We start from the raw sequence: 24,805 nt of genomic DNA, 5'->3' as shown, positions 1-24,805 counted from the left end.
GCCGGCGGCGGCGCTGACTTGCCTCTAACCCCGCCCCTTCAGCTGCCACGCGCCCCCGCCCTGCAGCCACTCCATTAGCAACCAGCAGTGTCGCCTCTGCTGTTGTTTAGCGCGAGAAAGGTAGGGGGTGGGAGGCCGCGCGCAGAGTAGCACCCGCCAGATCCCGGCGCGTGCTCTAGCCCCACCCACTTTTACCTTTGGCCAATTTGCCCGCTGGAAGGTCGTTTTAACTACGCCTCTTCGCGCCAGCCGACCAATAAGAGCCGGGTAGGGGTGGGGGCTGGTGGTCGCCGGGGAAGTTATAAAGGGAGGAGCGGCTGGCGGGAAGAGGAAGATGGCGGAGTAGACACGCGTTGCTCTCGTGTGCTGTCCCGTCAGCACCCCCGTGGGGAGCGGCGACTGGAGCCCGGATCCCAACCCGGCCCCGCTGTGAGGCGGAGGGAGGAGGAGGGTGAGGCCGCCGCGATGCCCAATATCAAGATCTTCAGCGGGAGCTCGCACCAAGACCTGTCCCAGAAAATCGCCGACCGCCTGGGCCTGGAGCTCGGCAAGGTGGTGACCAAGAAGTTCAGTAACCAGGAGACATGGTGAGAGGGGGCTGGGGAAGACTACAACTCCCGGCATGCCACGCCGCACACCGCTTCTGAGGGCTGCGAGGTCGCTGCGCGGGGTCTGCTGGGAATTGTATTGCGTTGCGGGGACTCCCGGTCTCGGCAAATGGAGTCTGGCCTGCCGCGAGGGAGGGGTGCTCCATTCCTCAGTCCCTCTCCTACTGCTGGGGATAGGGGGCTGGGCGAGGGCCCAGCCCTATTTGCAAGTTTCTGGGCTGCTGGGGTGGGAGTCCCAGTGCCTTGTGGGAGGTGAAGATGCCCTGGTAACGTGGGGAGTCTGTAGCCTTGGGACGTTTGCTCTGCTGGCTGAGAGCAAGAGGCTCCGCCGTGGCCGGCTGCATGGTCTGCTTCAAAACAACGTGTCTGGCCTTCTTCGGGCTTCGGTTCCCGGAGTGTGAGTGTTGTAGCTCACTCTGCCTGAGTCTGCATACAGTGCTCCAGTACCTTGGCTGGTGCGGGCCAAGGCTCAGGTCAACATTCTGTTGCTTGGGAAAGCCCTGAGCACTAAGCAGTTCCCAGGGGGAAGTGAACACAGACAGAGTGGAAACGCTGACAAGTTGCTCTTTTGAAGGACTTTGGTGTGTGGACGCTCTTGAGCCTTAACTAAGGAAGCCACAGAAGAATAGGCTTAATTTGTGGAAGTTTGACAATTGTGGAGCATCTTGTGTAATTGGAGAGCTCTTGGGTGGAGGTGCAGGTGTTAAACAATGGACCCGCACTATTCACTGCTGTTCTTGCCCCTCCTGTGGCTTCCACTGAAAAACCAGAGTGGCTGATGCCATATTGTACTATAGGAGCATATTTTATCATAGACTACATACACTTACATTTACCTTTAAAGCGAGAGGGGTGTGTTAGAAATAGAGAGAGTATACTTAGATTTTCAGAAAGCCTTTGACAAGGTCCCTCACCAAAGGCTCTTAAGCAAAGTAATCTGTCATAGGATAAGAGGGAAGGTCCTTTCATGGATTGGTAACTGATTAAAAGATAGGAACAAAAGGTAACAATAAATGGTCAGTTTTCAGACTGGAGAGAGGTAAATAATGGTGATTAAGGTATGAGGAGAGATTAATAAGACTGGGACTTTTCAGCTTGGAAAAGAGACGACTAAGGAGAGATATGATAGAGCTCTATAAAATCATGACTATGTGGAGAAAGTAAATAAGGAAGTGTTATTTACTCCTTCTCATAACACAAGAACTAGGGGTCACCAAATGAAAGTAATAGGCAGCAGGTTTAAAACAAAAGGAAGTATTTTTTCACACAACACACAGTCAACCTGTGGAACTCCTTGCCACAAGATGTGACGGCCAAGACTATAACAAGGTTCAAAAAAGAACTCGAGAAGTTCATGGAGGATAGGTCCATCAATGGCTATTAGCCAGGATTGGCAGGGATGGTATTCCTAGCCTCTGTTTGCCAGAAGCTGGGTACAAGTGACGGGATGGATCACTTGATGATTACCTGTTCTGTTCATTCCCTCTGGAGCACCTGGCATTGGCCAATGTCGGAAGATAGGATACTGGCCTTGATGGACCTTTGGTCTGACCCTGTATGGCCATTCTTATGTGATTCCCCTGCTTGTGTACATGTACTTGAGCTTATGTGACTATGAATAGCAGTGTGTGTAGTTGTGGGAGCATGGGTCGTGGCAGCAGTGGTTTGTCTTAGCTGTGCCATGTACAAACCCACCTGAAACCTGGTACCCGCTTGGCATGGCTAAACTGTGGAAGAGCTCTGTGTAGCTTGAAAGCTGGTCACACTTACCAGCAGAAGTTGGTTCAGTAAAAGATATTACCTCACTCACCTTCTCTCTCCCATAGGGCATCTTGATACTCTATCTGGGGGTTGTTTTGCCATGCACTAATCTGAATACTAGGTATTTGTTCAGTAGTTTTTATTTTTTAATGGTGTCCTGCCTCATAACTATTGCTCTGCCAAGCTTCTAGAAAAACTGTAAGCAGCACTGTAGGAGCCCCAAGACACTAGCTAAGTAGCATTAAATAAATATTGCTTTTACTTCTAAGTACAGTAAAGATCCTTGTTATCAAAGACTAGACTATTGACATTCAAAACTTGAAACTTAGGCTAGAGAATGATTTTCCAAATGAAAGGACAATTAGGGTGTGGCTGATACATCTAATCACACTGCAGAGCATTTTCTGAAAGCTTGATACAATTACCACTGAAAGGGTCAATGTTGATATTTAAAGCTTTATTATGATCACTTTGAGCAGCCCATGAAGGCAACTTGAGGCTTTCATCTCTCTTGTGCTATAGCTTTTAGTCCCTCTGCAGACTGAGAGTTCAGGAAGCAAACTGTGAACTGCTTTCCCTGATTGCAGACAAGATAGTGAACTTTTGATTGCTGTGTTGTTGTTCCAGGATATTAGAAAGACAAGGAGGGTGAGGTAATAAGTTGTTTTTGGACCAACTTCTGTTGGTGAAAGAGACAAGCTGTCAAGCTTACACAGAGCTCTTCTTCAGGTCACTGTAAGCTCAAACGCTTGTCTTTCACCAAAAGAAGTTGGTACGATAAGATATTGCGACACCCACCTTGTCTCTGTAGGTAACTTTTGAGTTTAGTGTCTATGTAGATAACTAAAATATTCTGGGAATTCCCAAGCGCTATGAATCTAACTTTTTCCAAATCTCTACAATCTTCTACTATTCTTCATGCTGTATTTTTTTTATCATTCTTAATCTTTTTCGAAAACAGCAAATGTAAGTTCAGGGAGCCATGGATCTAACATGCAGTTATAAAAGTGTATTACTTCTGAACAGTATAAAATGGGCATGTCTTCACAGAACATGGATCATGTGTATTCACAGAACACAAAATTACTGTATGTGCTCACCTACTACATACTCGAACCGGAGTAAAGGGTTACCTGCAAGGATCCTGTTGTAAGGGCTTCAGAAGTAGGAGTCTTGTAAATGTTTTCCAGGCTGTATATGAGAATGGAGCGCGCACACATCAGGAAAAACAGTACATATGTTTTCATTGCATGAATACGGGCTGTAAGTGAGAACCCAACAGGTAGGAGACTTAGATAAAACTTGGCAAAGGAGGGGGTTTGTTTACTGAACTACAGCTTGTATCATTACACCGACTTCACAACCATGTATCAAACACTCTTATCCTTCCAGCTGACTGGTCAAGTTCTTAATATTAGCAAATAATGCTGACTGCACAAGAATAGCACAGATGCTGTTTCCTCCCCATCAGTCACTAGGGTGTTTACCTGGAGAGATGACATTGGCTGCCTAATCAGTGCTGCTTGGGCTTTAACAAAAGAGCAGCTGATCCTGATTTTATAGCCCACAGCAACAAATATAAGAGGAGACAAGAAGTTGGGAAATGTGTGAGGGAAAAGAATGGGCAGGTTAATTCCTTTTATGAAAATCTGGGTATACAAGAAGACTGCATGTAAAATTAAACTAACCTCAGCTTGAGTCACATAATCTCTTGCAGCGACTTGCCCATTAGTAATAACCAATGTCTCTGGCTGTAGTCCAAAGTGAAGCTGCCTCCAGAATGTAGTACAGATGAGGGAAAAGTTGCCCCATTTCTTCCTCCATGGATTCTGGGCTTTCTAGCTATTTCCAGTGTTGCTGGCTTGTCTTCTCAATTGAAACATTTTGGAGCAATCTGTTGCTACATAAGGCCTTACACAGCACTTCCTCAGACTTCAGGTTTGATATAGAAGCCACTGCCTCATCTCCCCCCCCCTGCTCCAGGGGTAGGCCTCTCTGTACATGTTTCTAAAGCTGTCTGGCCATTTGCTGCTGGCACCAGGACTTCTGGCGTATATTCAGAATCCCTTCACCAGGGATTACCGTGAATTATATCCATGAAGAAATTAACCCTGAATACTTTCTCAGAACAGGATGTTGAAGGGTTCTCTGTTCATGTCAGTAAATCACTCTTTAATGTTAGACTTATAATGTTGTTTTCCTGTCCAGTGGGCTCTTCTAAAAATCTGGCTCAGGGCTTGCTTTGCTGATGTGCCATTACTTTTTCCTTTTTTAAAAGAAGCTTTGTATGAGTGAAATTGTGTTCAATGGTTCCCCTGTGTGACTTGGAGGAACTTAAGCCCTCTTCAGAGGGTGTGAGTACATTACATCGAGATCTAAAATAGAGGCCGTATGGTTTTTGCTTTACCAGCTGAATCGGTATATTTAATCAAAATGAGCAATGTAAAATACAGTAGATTCTGCTTATTAGCAGACCTTTGATTGTCAGCAAAACATTGCCATTGTCCAGCTGTTGCTAATAAGCAGAAGGCAGGTTTGCAGGCCTGCAGCCGGGAAGGAAGTGCTGGGATGGCTTTCTCTGGTTGCAGCCCTGCAAACCTGCTTGTGGGGAGGGGAAATGCAGCCTTGGCTACTGGGGCTTTCTTTGGGGAGCAGGGTGCTGGGGGCCCATGGGGCTGCACAGGACCTCCCAGCACTTCCTTCTCTGGGTGCTGCCCTCTGGCGTGCCACAGCCTGGAGAGCTCTTGGAGAGGTACCATGCAGCTCCAGCATTGGGCTGCAGCTCCACTCCCTACTACTGCCCTGCCTGCAGCCTCCCCTCCCAGCCCAGCCCTAAGCCACTTACCTCCTGTGCAGTCCCTCTGCAGGCAGGTTTGTGGGGATGCAGCCCCAGAAAGAAGTGCAGGTTTGTGGGGATGCAGCAAGGGAAGGTATGTCCCAGCACTTCCCTCCTTGGCTGCAGCCTTGCAAACTGCCACCAGGTGGAGCTTTTCTTCCAAAAAGTGTTAAGTGGCATGCTGTTGCCAATATCTGAATCCCATTAATATTAAATATTAAGGGATGGAATTTGTTCCCAGCAAAATGTTGCTATTAACTGGAAGTTATTAATACTGTATCTGGGTTGCTGTTAAGCAAAATGTACTGTACTGTTACTGAGCAAATAAGCAACTGCCTTTCTGTTGGGTCTTGTTGATCGGTTACTAAGTTGCATGGAAATTGCTGATGCAGGCTGCTTGCTGTTACCAAATTGTATTTGTTTTGTGCTTTTAATTTCACTTGTTTTTTATCTCCTCCTGCACCTAGTGTGGAAATAGGTGAGAGCGTGCGTGGAGAGGATGTCTACATTGTGCAGAGTGGCTGTGGTGAAATCAATGACAACCTGATGGAACTTCTCATCATGATAAATGCCTGCAAGATCGCATCAGCTAGCCGTGTCACTGCAGTCATACCATGCTTTCCTTATGCTCGCCAGGACAAAAAGGACAAGGTAGTGCAAACAGGAGTTCCATAAAGGAATATGCCCATCTAGTCTCTAGCCAGCAGCCCATGCTTCAGAGGAAGGTGTGCAACTCTTTGGTTCACCTATTTGTGCAGAACTGCAATGTGTAAGAGAAGGGCAGGGGGAAATTATTTTAACATAGTCTATCACTTTTTCATCTTGACATTTGCCAACCTTTATCATAATCAGTGGAATTGCAGATGCTGTCTTGATTTGTATAAATGTCTATTCCTTTTGGAAACTTACCAAGCTATTTTCCTCCCTGGGTGGAGTGTGGGTGTTTGTGAGAATTTGGCAGTTTTGAGTAAAATTGAAGTATATTTTCAGACTTTCAGACAATGATTTATACCCCTGAGGGAGAGGCTGAAATGTATTATTTCTTTTAAACCCACAAGTGAATTTGCTGTCATCCAAATTAACATCGCTTTTTCTTGTACTAGAGTCGAGCCCCAATTTCTGCCAAGTTGGTCGCAAACATGCTGTCTGTGGCGGGTGCAGATCACATCATCACCATGGACCTACATGCTTCTCAGATTCAGGTATGAACTGAAACTTGGGAAGATGACACTTTTCAGATGTAGACAAGCAGATGATACTTCCGCCTCACAGATCTTACCTGTGGGATGGGCTAGGCCAGTAGGGCAATGGCAGGCAGTGACTAGATCCTTAGTTTATGTTGCATGACACATGGTCACTTGTAAATAAGATTGCTGTTATTCTTGATTGACCAAGCAAATCAAGGCCCTACACTCAACGTGATGGTATTTCTATGTCTGGTTGGTTATAATGTAATAACTTTTGAATGCCACATCTGATAAATGCAAACATTTCAGGGAATGTTTTAGGCACCGATGGACAGAATTCTGTTGATTTAGATGAAAATTGAAAAACCGGAAGGGGGAAATGGGGAACACACAGAGCCCCTGGTGTCTGAGTTAGCAGAACCAGCAGCTTCAACCAGGTCTGTTGTCTGTTTGATCAAAGAAATGGTTGATGGTGCCATTACATGTTCTGTCCTAACAACACCTATCTCAGCTCTGTCCAATAGAGTTTAAATGTTGATACCCTTAAATGCTTCTTTCCCAACCAGAAAAGAGAGTTAGTGGTGGGGTAAGGTGGAGATGGAGGTGCACAGACCCCCTGGTACAGGCTTGGGGACAATGGCATGGGGAGGAGTACAGGAGAAACGGAGTCCTTGGGAGCGGCAGAGCAGGAATAGGTGGTGCACAGAGTTTCTGGCATACAGGGATTGCAGGGAGTCCCTGAAATACAGTGGGATAGAAGGGTGGCACACCAAAAACTCATGAGGAGAATAGAGATGCAAGGAGCGCCCTCCCCCCAGTATGTGCAGTGAGCTCAGTCTACAGAAGCAGTGATATGTGTGACCCACTAGTTTAATAATACATTCACCCTTGTAACTATTGCCTTTGAAGACCTGGGCGGGTGGCTCATATTTCCCTGTTTCAGCTTGCTCTATGCAGGTATTGAGTCTTAACATGAGCCCAAAAAGGGAGTGAGCAGGTAGGGTTGGTGTTTCTTGCATGTAGGAGATGCCTATTTTGCCAAGTATTCATCTATGTAGTCATCATCCACTGATAGTCCAAGTTTGAGTATCTTTTGGCATTTGGGCAACCTGTGAAGTTTCCCTGGAAGCTTCTGCTGAGGTAGTATGAAGTTGGCTGCATCCTGAGCATGAGGCCAACCCTCAGTTTAAAAAACAAACCAAGCAACTAGCTGCTGTGCTAATAGATGGAGTTAATGTCCACATCACGTCCTTGCCAGCATCGGACTGTTTTCATGTTGATCAGCAGAAGTGCATAACACAATTTAAGAGGAAAGGGGTGTCATGTTTTTTGTGAACATTAGCTCACTAGACTCTAACTCCCCATAGAGGCGGAAGATGGTCTCTTGCATTAGTATTCTGTGTATCCCGAAGGTTACTGCCCATCTATTAATGTAAGTGTAAGGAGAGCTGAATAATACTACTATGAAAAGGCCGTGGCTGGAAGCCTGATTATTTTCAGGGCTTCTATTGCTTTTTGCCAGGTCTGTCTTTGGAATTTGACTGTCAGTTATGCAGAGTATATCTACTCCTGTTTGTCTTCCATAGGGTTTTTTTGATATCCCTGTGGATAACTTGTATGCAGAGCCTGCTGTACTGAAGTGGATCAAGGAGAACATTGCAGAGTGGAAGAACTGTACTATTGTTTCACCAGATGCTGGTGGAGCAAAGAGGTGAGATATTAGAAGCACCAGAACTGAGACTAGTTGACAATAGTATATCTTCACACCATTTTAATTAGTAATCTGTGTTTTTTCGTAACAGTGTAAAACTTCTGAGATCTGGAAGTATTCGCTTCTCAAACCTGCTTCCCCAAAATCACAGTCAACATTCCCCTTTTGGCAGTTGACTTGAAGTAGCCTGATATGTTCTCCTAGAGAATTTACAGAAGGCAAATCTTGAAATAGGTTCCTGAAATTACTTGGAGTGGATTCCTAGAATTACCATTGCTTAGACACTTCATAGTCCATGGTTGTTCCTCAAACTGTAAAGTTGTTGCATATTCCATGTAAAAGTGGAATTGCCCATGCATGATTTTTTAGAAAGGGAGGGATTGGAAAAGTAAGTGCAGCTTTGTTTTCAGGCAGGAACTTCAAAACATCTGCTACATGATAATATAGTAGCAGATTGAGATACTGTGCTCGTTAGTGCAACTCTTTGAAAATGTGATCTCTTCGCTTTGTAATGTTTTCCACTGCAACTACAAATGATAGAACGAGGATATGTCCTTAAACTAATTCTGGAATATTTCCCTAAATCATACCCAAACCTCAGTTCTTACTACCAACATCCCATTCCACAAACTGTTTGTTAGAGAGTAATTATAAACCCAGCAGTGCGCTACTGCAGTGCAGCCAGATGTTTTGAACATCCACTTCAATTAGAACTCACAAAGTATACCAACCTCTTGCATGTAAAACTACTGACGTGGCTTGTTGCTTAGTGCCAGCATCTGGAATGCCAAACCAACTAGCTGTAATCTCTGCACAAGATTTTCAGAAAAATCACATTGCATTCTGAAGTCTTGTGGCCAAGGTTTTCCTCTTCCCTGATCATTCTTCAGTGTCTTTGAAGTAGGGAAGGAAGTATCCCCATTTGGCAGATGGGGTGGCATGTGCCCACAGGCTAAAGGTTGCACGGAGTCTGACAATCTGGAGGTTATGGGCTATCCGCACCATACCCCAGCTGAATAGACAAAGGTAATTTCTCTTGGGCGCCTTATATAAACATGAAAATTTGCACAAGTTTAGCTAACAGATTTAGTTAAACCATGAGAACCACTGTGGGCACTTAAATCCTACTGTCTGTATTTAATAAAATCACTTTTTATTTAGTAATTTACTCAGAGTATGTATTAATACCTGGGGGAGCAAACAGCTGTGCATATCTCTCTATCAGTGTTATAGAGGGCGAACAATTTATGAGTTTGCCTTGCATAAGCTTTATGCAGGGGTAAAACGGATTTATCTGGGTTTAGACCCCATTGGGAGTTGGGCATCTGAGTGCTAAAGACAAGCACACTCCTGTGAGCTGGTTTTCAGGTAAACTTGCAGCTTTGGGACAAGTGATTCAGACCCTGAGTCTTTGTTAGAGCAGACTGGAGTGTCTGGCTCAGCGAGACAGGGTGCTGGAATCCTGAGCTGGCAGGGAAAACAGAAGCAGGGGTAGTCTTGGTACATTGGGTGGCAGCTCCCAAGGGGGTTTCTGTGGGCACAGACTCAGTTTAAACTAGGCTTACTTTGATTTCATCTAAGTCCGTGTTTCTCAACCTTTTTGTGCTGGCAGCCCTCTTTGGACTTAAAAAATGCAACACCCCCCCCCCCACACACACACACACACCTTAAATACCATTAAGTAAATTATAAATAATACTCAGTGCTGGGCATTAGGGGCTGGCAAGCAGGGCAATTCCTAAGTTACATGCTTCGGCCCTGTGCAGCAGGGCTCGTGCATGTAATTTAGGTTCACGGGGCCCTGTGCAATTGTTCTTCTTGCCACATCTTAATGCCAGCCCTGCACTTGTCACCTTCCCTCCTCCCCAAACCTGTGCCGTGACCCCCTGGTTGAGAAACACTGATCTAAGTCCATTAGGATTCTGTTTAAGTTTAACTGACATACAAGCTTCTTAAACTAAGGCCATGTATACGCTTCCACTTTTGTCAGCAAAACTTATGTTGCTCAGGGATGTGAAAAAGACACCACCCCACCCCCCCCGAGCGACTTAAATTTTACTGGCATAAGTGCTCATGTGCACAGCGCAGTGTCGGTGGGAGATGCTCTCTCACTGACATAGCTACCACCACTCGTTTAGGTGGTTTTATTATGTTGACCAGAGAGAGCGCTCCCATCAGCAAAAAGCAGATATGCGAGCTATCTTATAGCAGTGCAGCTGTGCCGCTGTAAGCTTGCTAGTGTAGACGTGACTTAAGAGTCGACAGGGGTTTGCACAGATTTAATTAAATCAGTTTAAGATCATGCCTTTAGTTAAACTGGTGCAACTCCACATGCGGGCAAGGCCTGAGGCCTTGGCTACACTTGCAGATGTACAGCGCTGTGAGTTAAACCTGACTTTGTGCAGCTGAGTAGGGAAAGCGCTGCAGTCTGTCCACACTGACAGCTGCCCAGCGCACTGTCGTGGCCACATTTGCGGCAATTGCAGCGCTATTGGGAGCGGTGCATTATGGGCAGCTATCCCACAGAGCACCTTTTCCCATTCTGGCGCCATGGGTTGTGGGAAGGGGGCGTGGGTGCGGGGGATTCTGGGTCCTGTCCCAATGCCCCGTGATGCATCGCTTCGCATCCCAGAAATCCCTTTGTTTCCATCCACCTTTGGCGCCATCTTTCAACGGTTTCTGTGCAGCGTGATCTGTCTGCAGGAAATGGAGTCCGAACTGCTGAGGCGTATGCTGACGAGTCTCGCCAGCACCTCACGTTTGGCTGTCGAACTATTCCTTAAGATCCAAAGTGACAGTAAGAGTGAGGGTGAGGAGTCCGACGATGCTATCGAGCCGCGTAATGCATACGACACGAAATTGCTTGTGGCATTCACGGACATGCTCAGCACCGTGGAACGCCGCTTTTGGGCTCAGGAAACAAGCACCAAGTGGTGGGATCACATAGTCATGGAAGTCTGGGATGACGAGCAGTGGCTGCAGAACTTTCGGATGAGAAAAGCCACTTTCATGGGACTGTGTGAGGAGCTTGCCCCCACCCTGCGGCGCAAGGACACGAGATTGAGAGCTGCCCTGCCAGTGGAGAAGCGGGTGGCTATTGCAGTCTGGAAGCTAGCAACTCCAGACAGCTACCGGTCGGTCGCAAACCAGTTTGGAGTGGGAAAGTCGACCGTTGGAATCGTGTTGATGCAAGCTTGCAAGGCCATTAATCGCATCCTACTCAGAAGAACCGTAACTCTGGGTAACGTGCAGGAAACAGTGGATGGCTTTGCACAAATGGGGTTCCCTAACTGTGGAGGGGCGATAGATGGGACGCACATTCCTATTCTGGCACCACCCCACCTAGGATCCGAGTACGTTAATCGGAAGGGGTATTTCTCTATGGTTCTCCAGTCGCTTGTGGATCACCGTGGGCGTTTCATTGACATTAACACAGGCTGGCCCGGAAAGGTGCATGACGCACGCATCTTTCGGAACACTTGGCTGTTCAGGAAGATGCAGGCCGGGACTTTTTTCCCAGAGCGGAAGATCACGGTAGGGGAAGTTGAAATGCCCATTGTGATCCTTGGAGATCCTGCTTACCCGTTAATGCCGTGGCTCATGAAACCCTACACAGGGAGCCTTGACAGCAGCAAGGAACAGTTCAACTACAGGCAGAGCCGGTGCCGAATGACTGTGGAGTGTGCCTTTGGCCGTTTAAAGAACCGCTGACGATCTCTGTATGGGAAGCTGGACTTGGCCGAAAACAGTATCCCCGCGGTTATATCCGCGTGCTGTGCCCTGCATAATATTTGTGAAGGGAAGGGTGAAAGCTTCACTCAGGCATGGACCTCCGAGGTTGAACACCTGGAGGCTGAATTTGCACAGCCAGAGAGCAGGGCTATTACAGGGGCCCAGCGCGGGGCTGCAAGGATTAGGGATGCCTTGAGGGAGCAATTTGAGGCTGAAAACCAGCAGTGATATCTGGTGCCCTGCATGGCAGTGAAGTGCAGTAGTTCCAATCTTTAGGAATCAGTGTCTGCTTAGCAGACAAGCAGACTTGCAGTGCCTGTTTAGTTCCTGGGCTAAGGAGTCTTTTACTTTATGCAATAATAAAGAATGTTTTCAAAGCCAAAGAATCCATTTATTGAAAAGAAACAAGGGGGTGGAGTGGGGAACGGTACAATCACAGATTCGCGTATGTCCTGTCTGGTGTGCTGTGCAGTGAGTGCTGCACTTCAGGATAGCTATACTGCATGGTGATGGGAGTTGAGTGCAGAGGGTAAGGGTCATGGTTTTCAGGGCTGGGTGGTGAAGATACTGGTGTTGGAGGCAGCGGGTGGCGTGAAGAACACGGAAGTTGGGGAAAGTGGGTTGGAGGTGACAGTGGGGCACAAGGAAAGAGTTTTGGGACAAGGGCTGTGGGGGGGAGTGGCGTTTGCGTTTGCGGTACTGCTCCTCTTTCTGCATGGCTACCAGCTCCTGGATAGCATCTGCTTGGCGCTCCAGGATGCTTATGAGTCTATCAGTGCTTTGCTGCCGGTGCGCTGCATTTTCCTGGTGGATCCTGCTTTCTCTCTCCCTCCAGTCCTGTGCTTTCTCATTCTCTTTAATAGATTGCCGCATCACTTCTTGCAGCGTGTCTTCTTTGCTTTTTCGCGGTCTCTTCCTGAGTCATTGCAGTCTCTGAGCAGGCGATAAGAGGGACGGCTGAGGTCTCAAGGTTGATGCAGCTGTATAGGCAAAATGCAACATTTAACAGAGGCAGCATTGTTTATACCAGACAGAGAAATGATTCCCCCCGCACTTAAGGAGTAGAAAACACACAGGGTCTACACAATAGCATAATTTTCCTGTCCGAAACAGAGCGCACACATCCCACGGGAGCCTCAAAATGGTGAGTAAGGGGGACTGATGGTTTCAGGGCTGCACTGTCCTCTGGGTTTCTGTGCCTTGGGGAGAGCCAACAGCTTCAGGGGGCACCTACACTGAACACTGTCCCAACGTTTTCCACAGGAGTTCGTCCTGGACGATATCTCGCTGCTGAGGGTGACCTGGGAAGCAAGGGAGGGTCTTCTACTGCAATGCGGCTTCCGCCCTGGCCCATATGCAGCTTGTCTGTGTGCAGCAATGGTCCCCCCGCGGCACAGTGGCGCGGACACGGTAGCCTGGTTGGGACAAGGACCACGGTGGCTCTCCCGATAAACCTGCACAAGCGCATTGCACACGTTCTGGATGAGACATTCGAGGAGATTACCGCGGCCGATTACCACGATGTGATAACCCACATCAATGCACTATTCCGCATCTAGGCATGCATGCCTAACCCTCCGGAGCCCGCGCCGAAAAAATTCCTTCCCGAAAAAAAAAACGCTTACCGGGAACCTGCTCTTCTGTTTGTCCTCCACCAAGTACCGGCCGCTGCGACTGGCTACCTTCCTCCTGGCTCGAGAAGAGCTCCTGGCTGCATGGCTCCAGAGATTCCGGGGTGTCTCCATCCGGCCCACCACCATCACTCCCGTTTTCCTCCTCCTCCATCTCTTCCTCCTCTTCTCCCTCCCCCCCCCGCCCCCCACCGGCTCTGAAGTGTCCATGGTGGTGCTCAGAGTGGAGGTGGGGTTAACCTCAAGTATCGCATCCAGCTTTTTGTAGAATCGGCAGGTCGCGGGGGGAGCGTCGCGGGCTTTGCGGTAGGCACTCTGCAGCTCCTTCACTTTAATCCTGCACTGCAGGGCGTCCCGGTCATGGCCCCTTTCCATCATGTCCTTTGATACCTTCCCGAAGGTATCGTAATTCCTACGGCTGGAGCGCAGCTGGGACTGTACAGCTTCCTCCCCCCAAACACTGATGAGGTCCAGCAACTCGCCATTCTCCATGCTGGGACTCGGTTGGAGCGTGGAGGCATGGTCACCTGGAAAGATTCGCTGATAGCACTCCACACCACGCTGGGCTGAGCAAACAGGAAGGGGATTTTTAAAATTCCCGGGGAATGTAAAGGGTCGGTGTAGTGAGTCGGTGTGGCTCCCCTCCTGCCCAGCAGAGGGAGCACCCTTGCAGGCACCCGAGTGGGCGGAGCCGCTGCCGCCTGTTCCCGCCCCCCGGAAGTCAAGGGGCGGGACAGGAAGTATAAAAGCCGGCCGCCGGAGCTCAGTCAGAGCCCAGCCGCTGCAGGGAGCAGACGTGCCGCCGGGAGCTCGCGGCCGGGAGACCTCTGAGACCCGAGACCGTTGCCCTAATTGGCCGGACCTGCCCCGAGCCCACTACGAGGAGGAGCCGCAGGAGCCCCCCCGCACCCGTTATTGGGAGGAGCCGTCGGGCCAACTACGAAGGCGAGGAGCCCCCAGAGCCCCTCCGCCCCTGCTGTTATCCGGAGGAGCCGCCCGAGCCCCAGTGGCCGGATTTCCCCGAAGAGCTGCCGGACCTGCCCCCAAGCCCCGGACCAGAGGAACCGATGCTGCTGGACTGGCCCGAACCCGGCGTCACCAACGAGGTAGGCCCTGAGGGGGAACACGGAAGTAGCCCGGGGGTAGCTGACCCCGGTCAGGCTGTAGACACATGTGAGCCGATGTCAGTGTGTTTCGGTCAGGACACCCCACTGACCAGCAGCGACACGAGCCGCTGCTAGGGCCCCGGGCTGGGACGCAGTGGAGTGGGTGGGCCTGCGTGTCCCCCCCTGCCACCCCGCTCTCGGGTGGCAGGTTTCCCCCTCACCCAACGCTCAGGTGTAGGAACCTGAGTCTACCTCCTTCACTGAGTGTTGCTCCGCCCTACACCAAAGGGCCTGAGGCCTTGGCTACACTCGTGGATTCACAGCGCTGCCGCGGCAGCGCTGTGAAGCGCGAGTGTAGTCGCGCCGCCAGCGCTGCGAGAGCTCTCTCGCAGCGCTGCAAGTACTCCACCTCTCCGAGGGGAATAGCTTGCAGCGCTGCGAGGGAGCGTGCAGCGCTGCAGGCGCTGATTACACTGGCGCTTTACAGCGCTGCACTCGCTGCGCTCAGGGGGGGTGTTTTTTCACACCCCTGAGCGCAGCAAGTGCAGCGCTGTGAATTGCCAGTGTAGCCAAGGCCTGAGCTCCTTGTACTCTAAACTGTGTGTTGCTCAGCCCCTGTACCAGAGGGCCTGAGCTGTGACTGTTTGTGCCCCGCCCTGATCCAGGGCCTGGGCCCACCTAACTGATTGTTTGCTCAGCCCCTGCACCAGAGGGCCTGAGCCCCCTAACTGAGTGTTGCTCAGCCCCTGCACCCAAGGGCCTGAGCTGTGACTGTGCCCCGCCCTGATCCAGGGCCTGGGCCTACCAAACAAACTGACTGTTGCTCAGCCCCTGCACCAGAGGGCCTGAGCCCCTTCACTGACTGTTGCTCAGCCCCTGCCTGAGGGCCTGAGCCCTGAACTAACTGTTTGTTTGCTCAGCCCCTGCCTGAGGGCCTGAGCTCCCTGAACTGTGGGCAACTCAGCCCTGTACCAAAGGGCCTGGGCGTTGACTATCTGTGCTTGTAGTGAGTTGGTGTGGCTCCCCTCCGCTCAGGAGGGTCGAGCCCCGGCACGAACCTACTACAGTCGGTCACATGGTTGGTTACCTGAGGCCAGGGCAGTAGAGTTTGAACTGATGACCAGAGTGTCTAGAACAGGCATTGTGGGATACTGCCGAATAATTCTGGAGGCCATTCACAGCGCATTGGGCGGCCACACTGGCGCCGCAGCGCTGCAGCAGCAGCGCAATACTCGCTGTTCCTCTCAGAGAGGTGGAGTACATGCAGCGCTGCAACCACGGAGATACAGCGCTGCAAATGCCTTGCCAGTGTGGACGGGGAGTGAGTTACAGCGCTGGGGGAGCCTTTACAGCTCTGTAACTCGCAAGTGTAGCCAAGGCCTGAGATAGCGTTTTCCAGGGAAAGCCGGCTGCCTAGTATATTGATGTGAGGGGTTGATCTTCAGCAGATACAGAAATGGTTGCAAACCAGACTCCAGTTTGAAGAAGATGGAAGCCCTAAACTTAAATTAGAAAATTCATTTAATCTGTTTAAAACAAACCCTTCTGTGTCCACGAGGCATGTGACACACAAGTCTGATCTGACTAAGTAACACTAAAGGCCAATTGGCCACAACAGATTTCAGACACCTAACCTATGTACAAGATAAATATAATTCTGTTTAGTGACACACTAGCTGTGGCATCTGTCATTCTTCTAGAATATAAACCAGTGGGTCTCAATCTTTTCCATACTATGATCCCATGTTACAAAGCTTTTGGTGTCCCTCCCATCTAGCCATAAAAGGAGGGTGGTCGTAACTCCCCATATAATGAGGAGTGGGCTCCAGTTCTCTGGGAATTTTTCAAGTGCAGGAACACTTAGCACCAATCCTTATGTTTCCCAGGCACATTTATCTGAGCAATAAGTAAATCCTTGTTAGAACCTGGTCACAATGTTTCATGCTGCCAGGATCAGTAGTAACCAGAGGATAGTTTGGGTAACTGAAGTTCTCAGCAGAGAGCCTGGGTTTGGGGGACTAAAGGGTCTGCAACTTGACCTTCTGGAGGAAAGGGGAGTGAAACTGATTAATTGGGCAGATGTAGAAGTTGTGGGCTCCAGGTTGCCCATAGCCCCTTCTGTAAACATTTGCTTGAGCTAGAAATTGGTTTACTTAAAGTGTAAAGCTTTTACATTGAGATGCCTAGATAGCGTAGTGATAGGCACATTAGAAATGCCTTGATGGCTAGAACTAAATTACATAATTGAAAAAAGAACAAGTAGCTGTTACTCACACCTTCTTGTCAGCTGTTTGAAATGGGCCATCCTGATTATCACTACAAAAGTTTTTTTTTTCCTCCTGCTGATAATAGCCCACCTTAATTGATTAGTCTCCTTAGAGTTGGTATGGCAACACCCATTTTTTCATGTTCTGTGTGTGTGTGTGTGTGTGTGTGTGTGTGTGTGTGTGTGTGTGTGTGTATGTATGTATATGTGCATATATATATATATATATATATATATATATATATATGCACATATATCTTCCTACTGTATTTTCCACTGCATGCATCCGATGAAGTGGGTTTTAGCCCACGAAAGCTTATGCCCAAATAAATTTTAGTCTTGAAGGTGCCACAAGTACTCGTTCTTTTGGCTGATACAGACTAACACGGCTACCACTCTGAAACCTGTTACATAATTGAGTTACCTTGGGCCTAATCAGAGTTGATTTCATTAATCTGCCTTAAGTGCTCTATTGTTACATAACCCTGAGTAATGACTGGCGTCCACTTGCGATGTCCAGAGAGAACTGGCTATATTTAACATAAAACTAACACAGACTGTCTTCACTGACAAAACCGAGGAGTTTGGTGGCACCTTAAAGACTAACAGATTTATTTGAGCATAAGCTTTGTTTTTACAGTGGGATAACTAATGGAGTTCAGTTTTACTGCCAGGTAAACCAAATGAGGTCAGTCACAGGTGTGGTGGGGGTGGGATAGTAGTGTATAGTGCTGATCTTGCCTAGCTATCTCATGGTGAACACTATAACTGCCTTGTTTTCACATAGGATTCTACAGCAAGATAAATATTGTGTTTTGTTGTAAATCCTTTTACAGTGAAGAAAAAGCCTGAATGTCATTTAGAAATGTACAACTGTTTTGGAAAGGCAATCAAACAGTCAGCTGTTACTTTCTGACCTAAAGTTACCTGGTGTTCTCCTTTCATTCCTTTCTTCTCTTTCCATTTTTTTTTGTTAAGCTCCTCCCCCAGTAGACTGGAGCAGTTATGAATTTAGTGTGTGGAGGGATATTGTAGCTGCTAGTATGCTTTCTCATTAATTAGACTTAGGCCTACATTTATTTGTGGATTCATAACCTGGAGTGTGGTAGCTCTTGGTATTTGGAGAGAAATACTGACATTTCAGGTGTGACTTCAAGAATATATGTCCTAGTAACCATGTGTTGACCATGCTCCTGTGCAGAACTCCAGGTAACTTTATGCCATGCAGAATTAACCACTTCACAACTGTTTGATGTGCAAACAATCGGAGGGGGAATTAAATCTTCAGCAGTCAGTTGCAGTGAGATGACAGTGAAATCCTTGTTGTTAAGCACCAAGTATTGAGGAGAGATTGCATGTCTTCTCTGTTATATCCTCTGCTTTTATCAGTTGGTCTTGGTTTTGGTTTTTTTTCTACAGGGCAGCAAATTAGCTACATACTGGGTATCTCTATGCTAGCTTTTTCCTTTTAATTTCCCACTTTTGCTACCACTAGTGAAATTACGCCTGTTAGCAACTGGAAATGTGTAGAAAAAAAATCTAGTGTGGATGGGGCCAGTATGGTCATCAAATAGGTTCACTTTCTTTAAATAACATAAAAAGCTCTTTTGGGAAATAAACTGAAAGTGATTCCCCTTGGGTGCTGAAACTTTAGAGGTTTATCAGCAAAACACACTATTTAAATAAGCTCTTGACAGACCCAAAAAATGCAAATTCTTAATTTGCACTGATCAAGATCAAAGCATTCCTGAAGGCTCCATCACCTTAATCTAGCTGCTGCAGTTGGGGGACAGCCGATTAGAGGCTTCAGGGTAATTGATCTTGAAAGTAGCTCCACCTTCACACAGGTTTGAAGGCAACTATATATTCAAAATAGGAGGCGGAGAGGACATCTTCTCTGGATTTGTCAAGGACAGCAATAATAATGGAAGCTGTGACCATTTGCTGTCCATTCAGTCTCAATTTATGTAGTCTTGGAGCAGTTTTTCCCTTCTCCTGCCAAAGCTTCCTCCATGAGGAGCATAAGCACAATCTGGAAACCTCACGCGCTCTTTCCACAGAGTGACATCCATTGCAGATCGGCTGAATGTGGACTTTGCCCTCATTCACAAGGAGCGAAAGAAGGCTAATGAGGTGGATCGCATGGTGCTGGTGGGTGACGTGAAGGACAGAGTGGCCATTCTGGTAGATGACATGGCAGACACCTGTGGCACCATCTGCCATGCAGCGGACAAGTGAGTGAGGAGGTTGGGTGTAAACTGCACATGATATAAACTTGTTCTTGCCTATATCACTACATTGCAAATAACTACTAACTTGTAATGTAGTTGTGCCTGATGATGATGGGTTTGGGGTCTTAGACTGTGAGTCAAATAAGTGTTAGTAAACAGTGAGTACAACTCTCTCCTCACTAGCCCAGTTTTCAGGGCTACATACAGATTTGCACTGGTTTAAAAATGCACCTTTAATGGCACAAATTTGTGTAAAAAAGGCTTCTGTCTTCTGACTGTCATTTCATTAGTTCTGCAGTCACTCTAGACCCTGAATTTCTAATGTAAAAAACCTGGCAAAAATCTTAAAAACCTTCCAAATCAATTTTATAGGTTGTAAAGAAGCAGATCTGTACAAGAGCCTCATGTTTTGCACAGATACCTTTGTGTTTGCCATGCCACTGGCAGTCTAAATACTGCATGTAGAAGTACTTCTTACCAAGGCTGTAGATCTGGTCTTAAAGCCCAAGTCTGAAGACCAAGTTCTTCAAATACGCAGGTTGCTTACGTAAAAGCACCCTGGGATATACTTGATTCGTAAAACTGCTTCAACCTATGTGGGTCACCTAGTGCCACGGCTTGGCATCTCCCTTGATCTGAGACTGCACCCTCCAACCAAACCATTAACATGTATTGTGGGGACCCAACCCCCACTCTTCTTCCACTGCTCACCTTACAAAACTTGCCTTTTGACCCTGTCATATTTGTTCCCTTCTAGGCTTGTATCAGCTGGAGCCACCAAAGTTTATGCCATCCTAACTCATGGGATCTTTTCCGGGCCAGCCATTTCCCGGATAAACAATGCCTGCTTCGAGGCAGTTGTAGTCACAAACACAATACCGCAGGAGGACAAGATGAAGCACTGCTCCAAAATCCAGGTGAGGAGCTACTTTGCTTTTGAGCTTGAGGGGGTTGGGGAGTAGATGGTAGCTTAGGTTGTCTGCTTGCTTTCCTGTTTGGGAAGAAGTATTTGGTGCATATCGTCAGTCCTCTTAAAAGTGACCTGCAAAGCCAAAGGGCCAAACTCATTTTCCCCTTCTCTAGAACAGAGAAGCCTGAAAGGTCATTTGAAAAGCTTTTCTGCTTTCTGTTTTAGGCCTGGTCCCCACTAAGCCCCCACTTCGGACTAAGGTACGCAAATTCAGCTACGTTAATAACGTAGCTGAATTCGAAGTACCTTAGTCCGAACTTACCGCGGGTCCAGACGCGGCAGGCAGGCTCCCCCGTCGATGCCGCGTACTCCTCTCGCCGAGCTGGAGTACCGGCGTCGACGGCGAGCACTTCCGGGATCGATCCAGGATCGATTTATCGCGTCTAAACCAGACGCGATAAATCGATCCCAGAACATCGATTGCCTGCCGCCGGACCCTCCGGTAAGTGTAGACGTACCCAACAGATCTTGCCTAACCTGTTTCTCCTGAAATCAGAGAAGTTACTAGGTTCGTGGCATGAGATACAAAGCAAGTGAAACCAGATTGAGGGGAATCTAATTTTTAGGTAGGCCATAAACCAGTTGGAAGAGAGGATCTTAAAGATTCTAACACCCTGCCTTGCCCCTTCCTTTAAGCACAGAATTCCTGATCCACTTGTGTGCATCCTGCAAAGGAGACACCTGGCAAAACAGGGATGATGGGACTTTCTATTCCTGGTACTTGAAAAGGAAAAGTCTTGAAAAGCCTTTCAGATGGAAAAGGGCGCACACCCATTTTTTTCCTCCTCTTGGGTCCCTTTTATTGTTTCTTAGCATTTACAGAATTTAATGATCAAAGCATTTACAAACATTAATTAAAACAGATGGAATAGAATGCTGGCAAATGTATTGTATTGTGTACCCTGCAGCATGTCTTACTGATACCCACTAGGAGTAGTCGGGGTGACCCACAACAGGCCCATGAAGCAAAGTCAAAGTGCTTTGAGTATTACACAGATAGTAAAAGGTTCTGGAGAATGCAGACACCAACCAATTAATCCAGTGCCCCTGTGTGGTGGGTATTAACTCCTTTTTATTGACGAGGAATTGAGGCATTGTTTTTGCCCCAAGCTTATATGATAAGTTTGTGGCAGAGGTCAGTACTTCTAACTCTTTGCCCTGCTGTGAACACTAGCAAACACCACTGCACTGCAATTATATTGACAAGCAAGCTTAAGGCATTTTCAAAAGCTCCTTAGAATTTTTAAAATCTATTTAGCTCCTGTCTCACTTTCAAATCACTGTCCGTGGGGCAGTCTGAACGTTCAGTTGCTTAATTTAACATTTTCTAGGTGGCCTGTGGTGGAACATTTACCAAAATAGCTATCCAGAATAGTTCTGCCAGGATAGTTATTTCAGTATAAGCCCCCATGTAGACTTAATCTGGAATAAGAGCATCCACACACGGAGTTATTCTGGAGTAACTATTTTGGTAAATTTCCAAGTATAAACTAGCCCTAAACTGTGGTATTCATTGCCACATGAAGTTGAGGTCAAGAATGTAAAATTTAAGAGTATCTGGAGTTGTCATAATAAATGCTAACATATTTTAAGCCTCATGGTTCAGGGTTTAAGTCAATCTCTATTTGACTATTGGACAGCAGGATGAGATCTAGTGAGAGGGGAGATTACCCCACATCTTCCTATGGCAGGGTTCTTCGACCTTACTCTGAAGCATCTGGCACTGCCACTGTCAGGACACTAGTCTAAATGGACCTCAAGTCTGATTCCATCTGGCAATTCCTGTCCCACTCTTAGAAAAGGCAGAATGGAACAATTTGCAGCAGTACCTTCAGAATGATATGAAATGTGGTATCCTGTCATGCCTGCTGGTTTAGAGATTTTGTTGTTTTCCCTGTATCTGACAGTCTGCTACAGATCTGCTTATGGTTATCTTTGTAATGGTGGGGCTTGTGCCTTGAAGATTCCTCATGGCTTCCCAGCCACGCTAAGGCCTTTCATAGTCTTCCACCAGGTAACTGATACTTTTTCCCCCTACAGGTGATTGACATCTCAATGATCCTTGCAGAGGCCATCAGGAGGACTCATAATGGGGAATCTGTCTCCTACCTATTCAGCCATGTCCCTTTATAACGGATGCTGGATGCTGCTTGTGTGGCTTTTTTTAAAACCAAAAGTTGTTCAGCTAATTATAAAGTTCATTAGAAGACTCTGCTTGTTCCAGTGCAGCTCTCCACAGCTCCTCCTCCTGCACACATCAGGCTCAGTTCTGGGAGGGGGTGGGGTGGAGGGCACACATCTGTAATGCTCAGGCTCCTGCCAGTAGCATCCCACTGTGATCTCCTTTAATAGTTTAAGCTTCCAGTAGTATTGAGTCAGCACTGCAGATCCCTGGAGAGCAGAATTGACATGGCCAATTGCCACAACCTTTTTTTGGAGGGGAAGTTTTGTCTATGGGGAGGTTAGACTACTTTGCATGCACGCCTGGATTTTTTTGTATGGGAAGTAGAACTCCTAAGGACATGCTGGCCTGGAACTACAGCAAGAGTCCAAGGGATTGCTGACCCACATCACTTATTCTGTACCTGACAGAAGCCCTTAACAAGGTGGTATAAGGAAGTCTTGTATGTTGACCAAGTTTCTGACAAGAAGTGAGGCGCTACGGGGTGGGACAGCAGTTTCCTCTTCCGGAAGGAGATCAAGGATCTGTCACCTGCCGCCTGGAGTGCAGCATGTTAAACCCCTGAATTCAGATTGTTCTACTGAAGAAACTTGTTGCCTTCTAGTTTTCCCCTCCTTTGCCAGTCCATTAGTGAGTCTAGCCTCCCTGACCTGTATGTTCCTTGGACATGTATCTGCGGAGTAGATCAAATGGGCTGATATGTTACTTCCTATTAGAAGTTTTATTTCCATGCCTTTTAGCCCCTTCTCTCGTGAAGTTTCTGATGTATTTTGTTCTGGTTGCAGTATTTGCACCCCACCTTTACTCTTTGCCATGGCGATACCAGAATCAGCCATCTCTACAAAATCCTCTTCCCCCCTCAAGGAATCTTGGGAATGTTAATGGAGGAAGAGGTAGGCTGCAGGACTTTGGAGGCCTTAGGAAGTGCTAAGGATGGCTGAGTCAGCCAGCTGTTCTTCATGTAAGGTGCTCAGTGATAGTAGGTCAGGCGAGACTTGTTCCCTCTGCAGCTTTTATTGACGTTTTCTCAATGTCACACTTAACTCCAGGCAGTAACTTTCCTAAAGTAGGAAGAGAAGAAACAATCAAGCCTAGAGCTGTCTCCAGTGCTCCTGCCTGTAGAATAGACATCATCCAAAACTTGAATGCATGGTAGTTGCACCATCCCACAATAAGCGGTTAAACCAGTCTTTCCTGGACTCTTACGAGGTAGCAAACCAAGCTGGTTCTTGTATGCATTTTGCTTTTATAAACAGTCTTGTCTAACTTTGGAGATACGGAAGGGAGTTATTTGGAGTCACTTGTATCTACAGCCAGTATCAGGTGAGGGATTTAATGGGTGGGGGATAAGTGTAGCTGGAAAAAGCTGGCTGTCTAGATTTGGAGTGGTTCTTTTAGTTGTTAGGTATTGTGCCTTTTTTTAAGTAAGATTTCCCCCTCTCCCTCCCTAGAATTTTTGTCTTGCAGTAACTTAAAACCCTACACTGTAAGAAGGGGGTGGGGGGGTATGAGAAGTTGGTGTTTGTCTGGAAAGTGTGTATGTTTGCTTCTTTGCTTTGCATCCTGCATTGAGCTCAACTGAGGGTCTATCCAGGACTTCTGCCTCCTACTTCAAAGCTCCTGCTGGTTCACTGCCAATACATTGTGATCAAAAGCCAAGAGCAAGGACATCAAAGCAGTGTGAGGATTTTCAGCAGCATTTGTGTTTAAACTAAAACCTCAATGAAGGAATTAAACTTTTGTTTAAAAAAAAAAATACATAGACTTTTTTTTTGTAATTTGTAAATGCTTTTAAAACACGTATGGCGCTATTGAGCCTCTGTATGTTCTGTTGAGAGCTTGAGCATCCATAGGTTGGTGAAGGACAGAAGAACTTTCAGTTCCTTTGTAGTAGCAATATACCACTTGTGTGGAAGAAATATTAGAGCCCAGGTACCTTTGCTAGAGGATGCATTAGTTTCATATCAGATACATCTGATCTTAGCCAATTCAGTAAACATGGTAGCTCAGCTAGTTAAGTTCTGGGTGCTAAATGCAGTTTCTGTTCTACTTATACAGTTCCCATCATCGTATCTTGAGCACCTGTTCTGTCTTAAATACCACTCAGATATGTAATGACATTAATGGGATTAAAATAACCGTGAATTTGAAATTGTTCACTAGCCCCTTTTAAGATTGTTTGCTTCACAGGTTTCTTTGGAAAGAGATGAGGGTACAGGTAAGTTGCATGACTGTCATAGTAGTGACATTAAGAACCTTTCTTTAGTGCACAAGGCACTGATTCACATGAAAAATATTATGGGGGGAGTTGGGAGAATCCAAAAGCTACTTGAAATGTACTGCCTGCCCGCTCCATTGCTAGCAGGCACACCAATTCTGCTTTGGACAGTCTCATTGTGCATAGGTAGAACTTAGTGATTTAGCAGCACTGTAAAGCACCACTTGAAAGGGAGGTATTGGTTAAAAATAGGGCTGTCAAGCGATTACAAATACAGTAACTCCTCACTTAAAGTTGTCCCGGTTAACGTTTCGTTGTTATGTTGCTGATCAATTGGGGAACATGCTCATTTAAAGTTGCGCAATG

At 47.1% G+C, this 24,805-nt stretch overlaps 1 protein-coding gene across 4 annotated transcripts; it reads left to right on the top strand.

Annotated features, from left to right (window-relative positions):
* The first annotated feature begins 465 nt into the window (after positions 1 to 465).
* On the top strand, positions 466 to 24,024 carry PRPS1 (phosphoribosyl pyrophosphate synthetase 1). 4 transcript variants are annotated; one of them, XM_065410294.1, is made up of 8 exons: positions 466 to 587; positions 5,673 to 5,859; positions 6,225 to 6,230; positions 6,309 to 6,407; positions 7,979 to 8,103; positions 18,899 to 19,072; positions 19,827 to 19,986; positions 22,080 to 24,024. In XM_065410294.1, exons 1-8 carry the CDS (start codon positions 466 to 468, stop codon positions 22,170 to 22,172), a joined length of 966 nt encoding a protein of 321 aa, XP_065266366.1. In that variant the 3' UTR covers positions 22,173 to 24,024. The 4 variants fall into 4 exon arrangements, with proteins under 4 accessions (XP_065266366.1, XP_065266364.1, XP_065266365.1 ...); XM_065410292.1 differs by lacking the exon at positions 6,225 to 6,230 and having other exon boundaries at positions 5,673 to 5,856; XM_065410293.1 differs by lacking the exon at positions 6,225 to 6,230 and having other exon boundaries at positions 5,673 to 5,871.
* Positions 24,025 to 24,805: the final 781 nt, after the last annotated feature.

This window comes from Emys orbicularis, chromosome 9, assembly GCF_028017835.1.
Source record: "Emys orbicularis isolate rEmyOrb1 chromosome 9, rEmyOrb1.hap1, whole genome shotgun sequence".
NCBI classification, from domain to species: Eukaryota; Metazoa; Chordata; order Testudines; family Emydidae; genus Emys; species Emys orbicularis.
This window is presented reverse-complemented; position numbering and strand designations above follow the sequence as displayed.

Coding starts and splice junctions, on each gene's coding strand:
- PRPS1 (XM_065410293.1), top strand. CDS start 466: ATGCCCAATATCAAGATCTTCAGCGGGAGCTCGCACCAAGACCTGTCC. Junction 8,104..18,898: donor GATGCTGGTGGAGCAAAGAG/GTGAGATATTAG, acceptor CTCTTTCCACAG/AGTGACATCCATTGCAGATC. Junction 19,073..19,826: donor ATCTGCCATGCAGCGGACAA/GTGAGTGAGGAG, acceptor GTTCCCTTCTAG/GCTTGTATCAGCTGGAGCCA.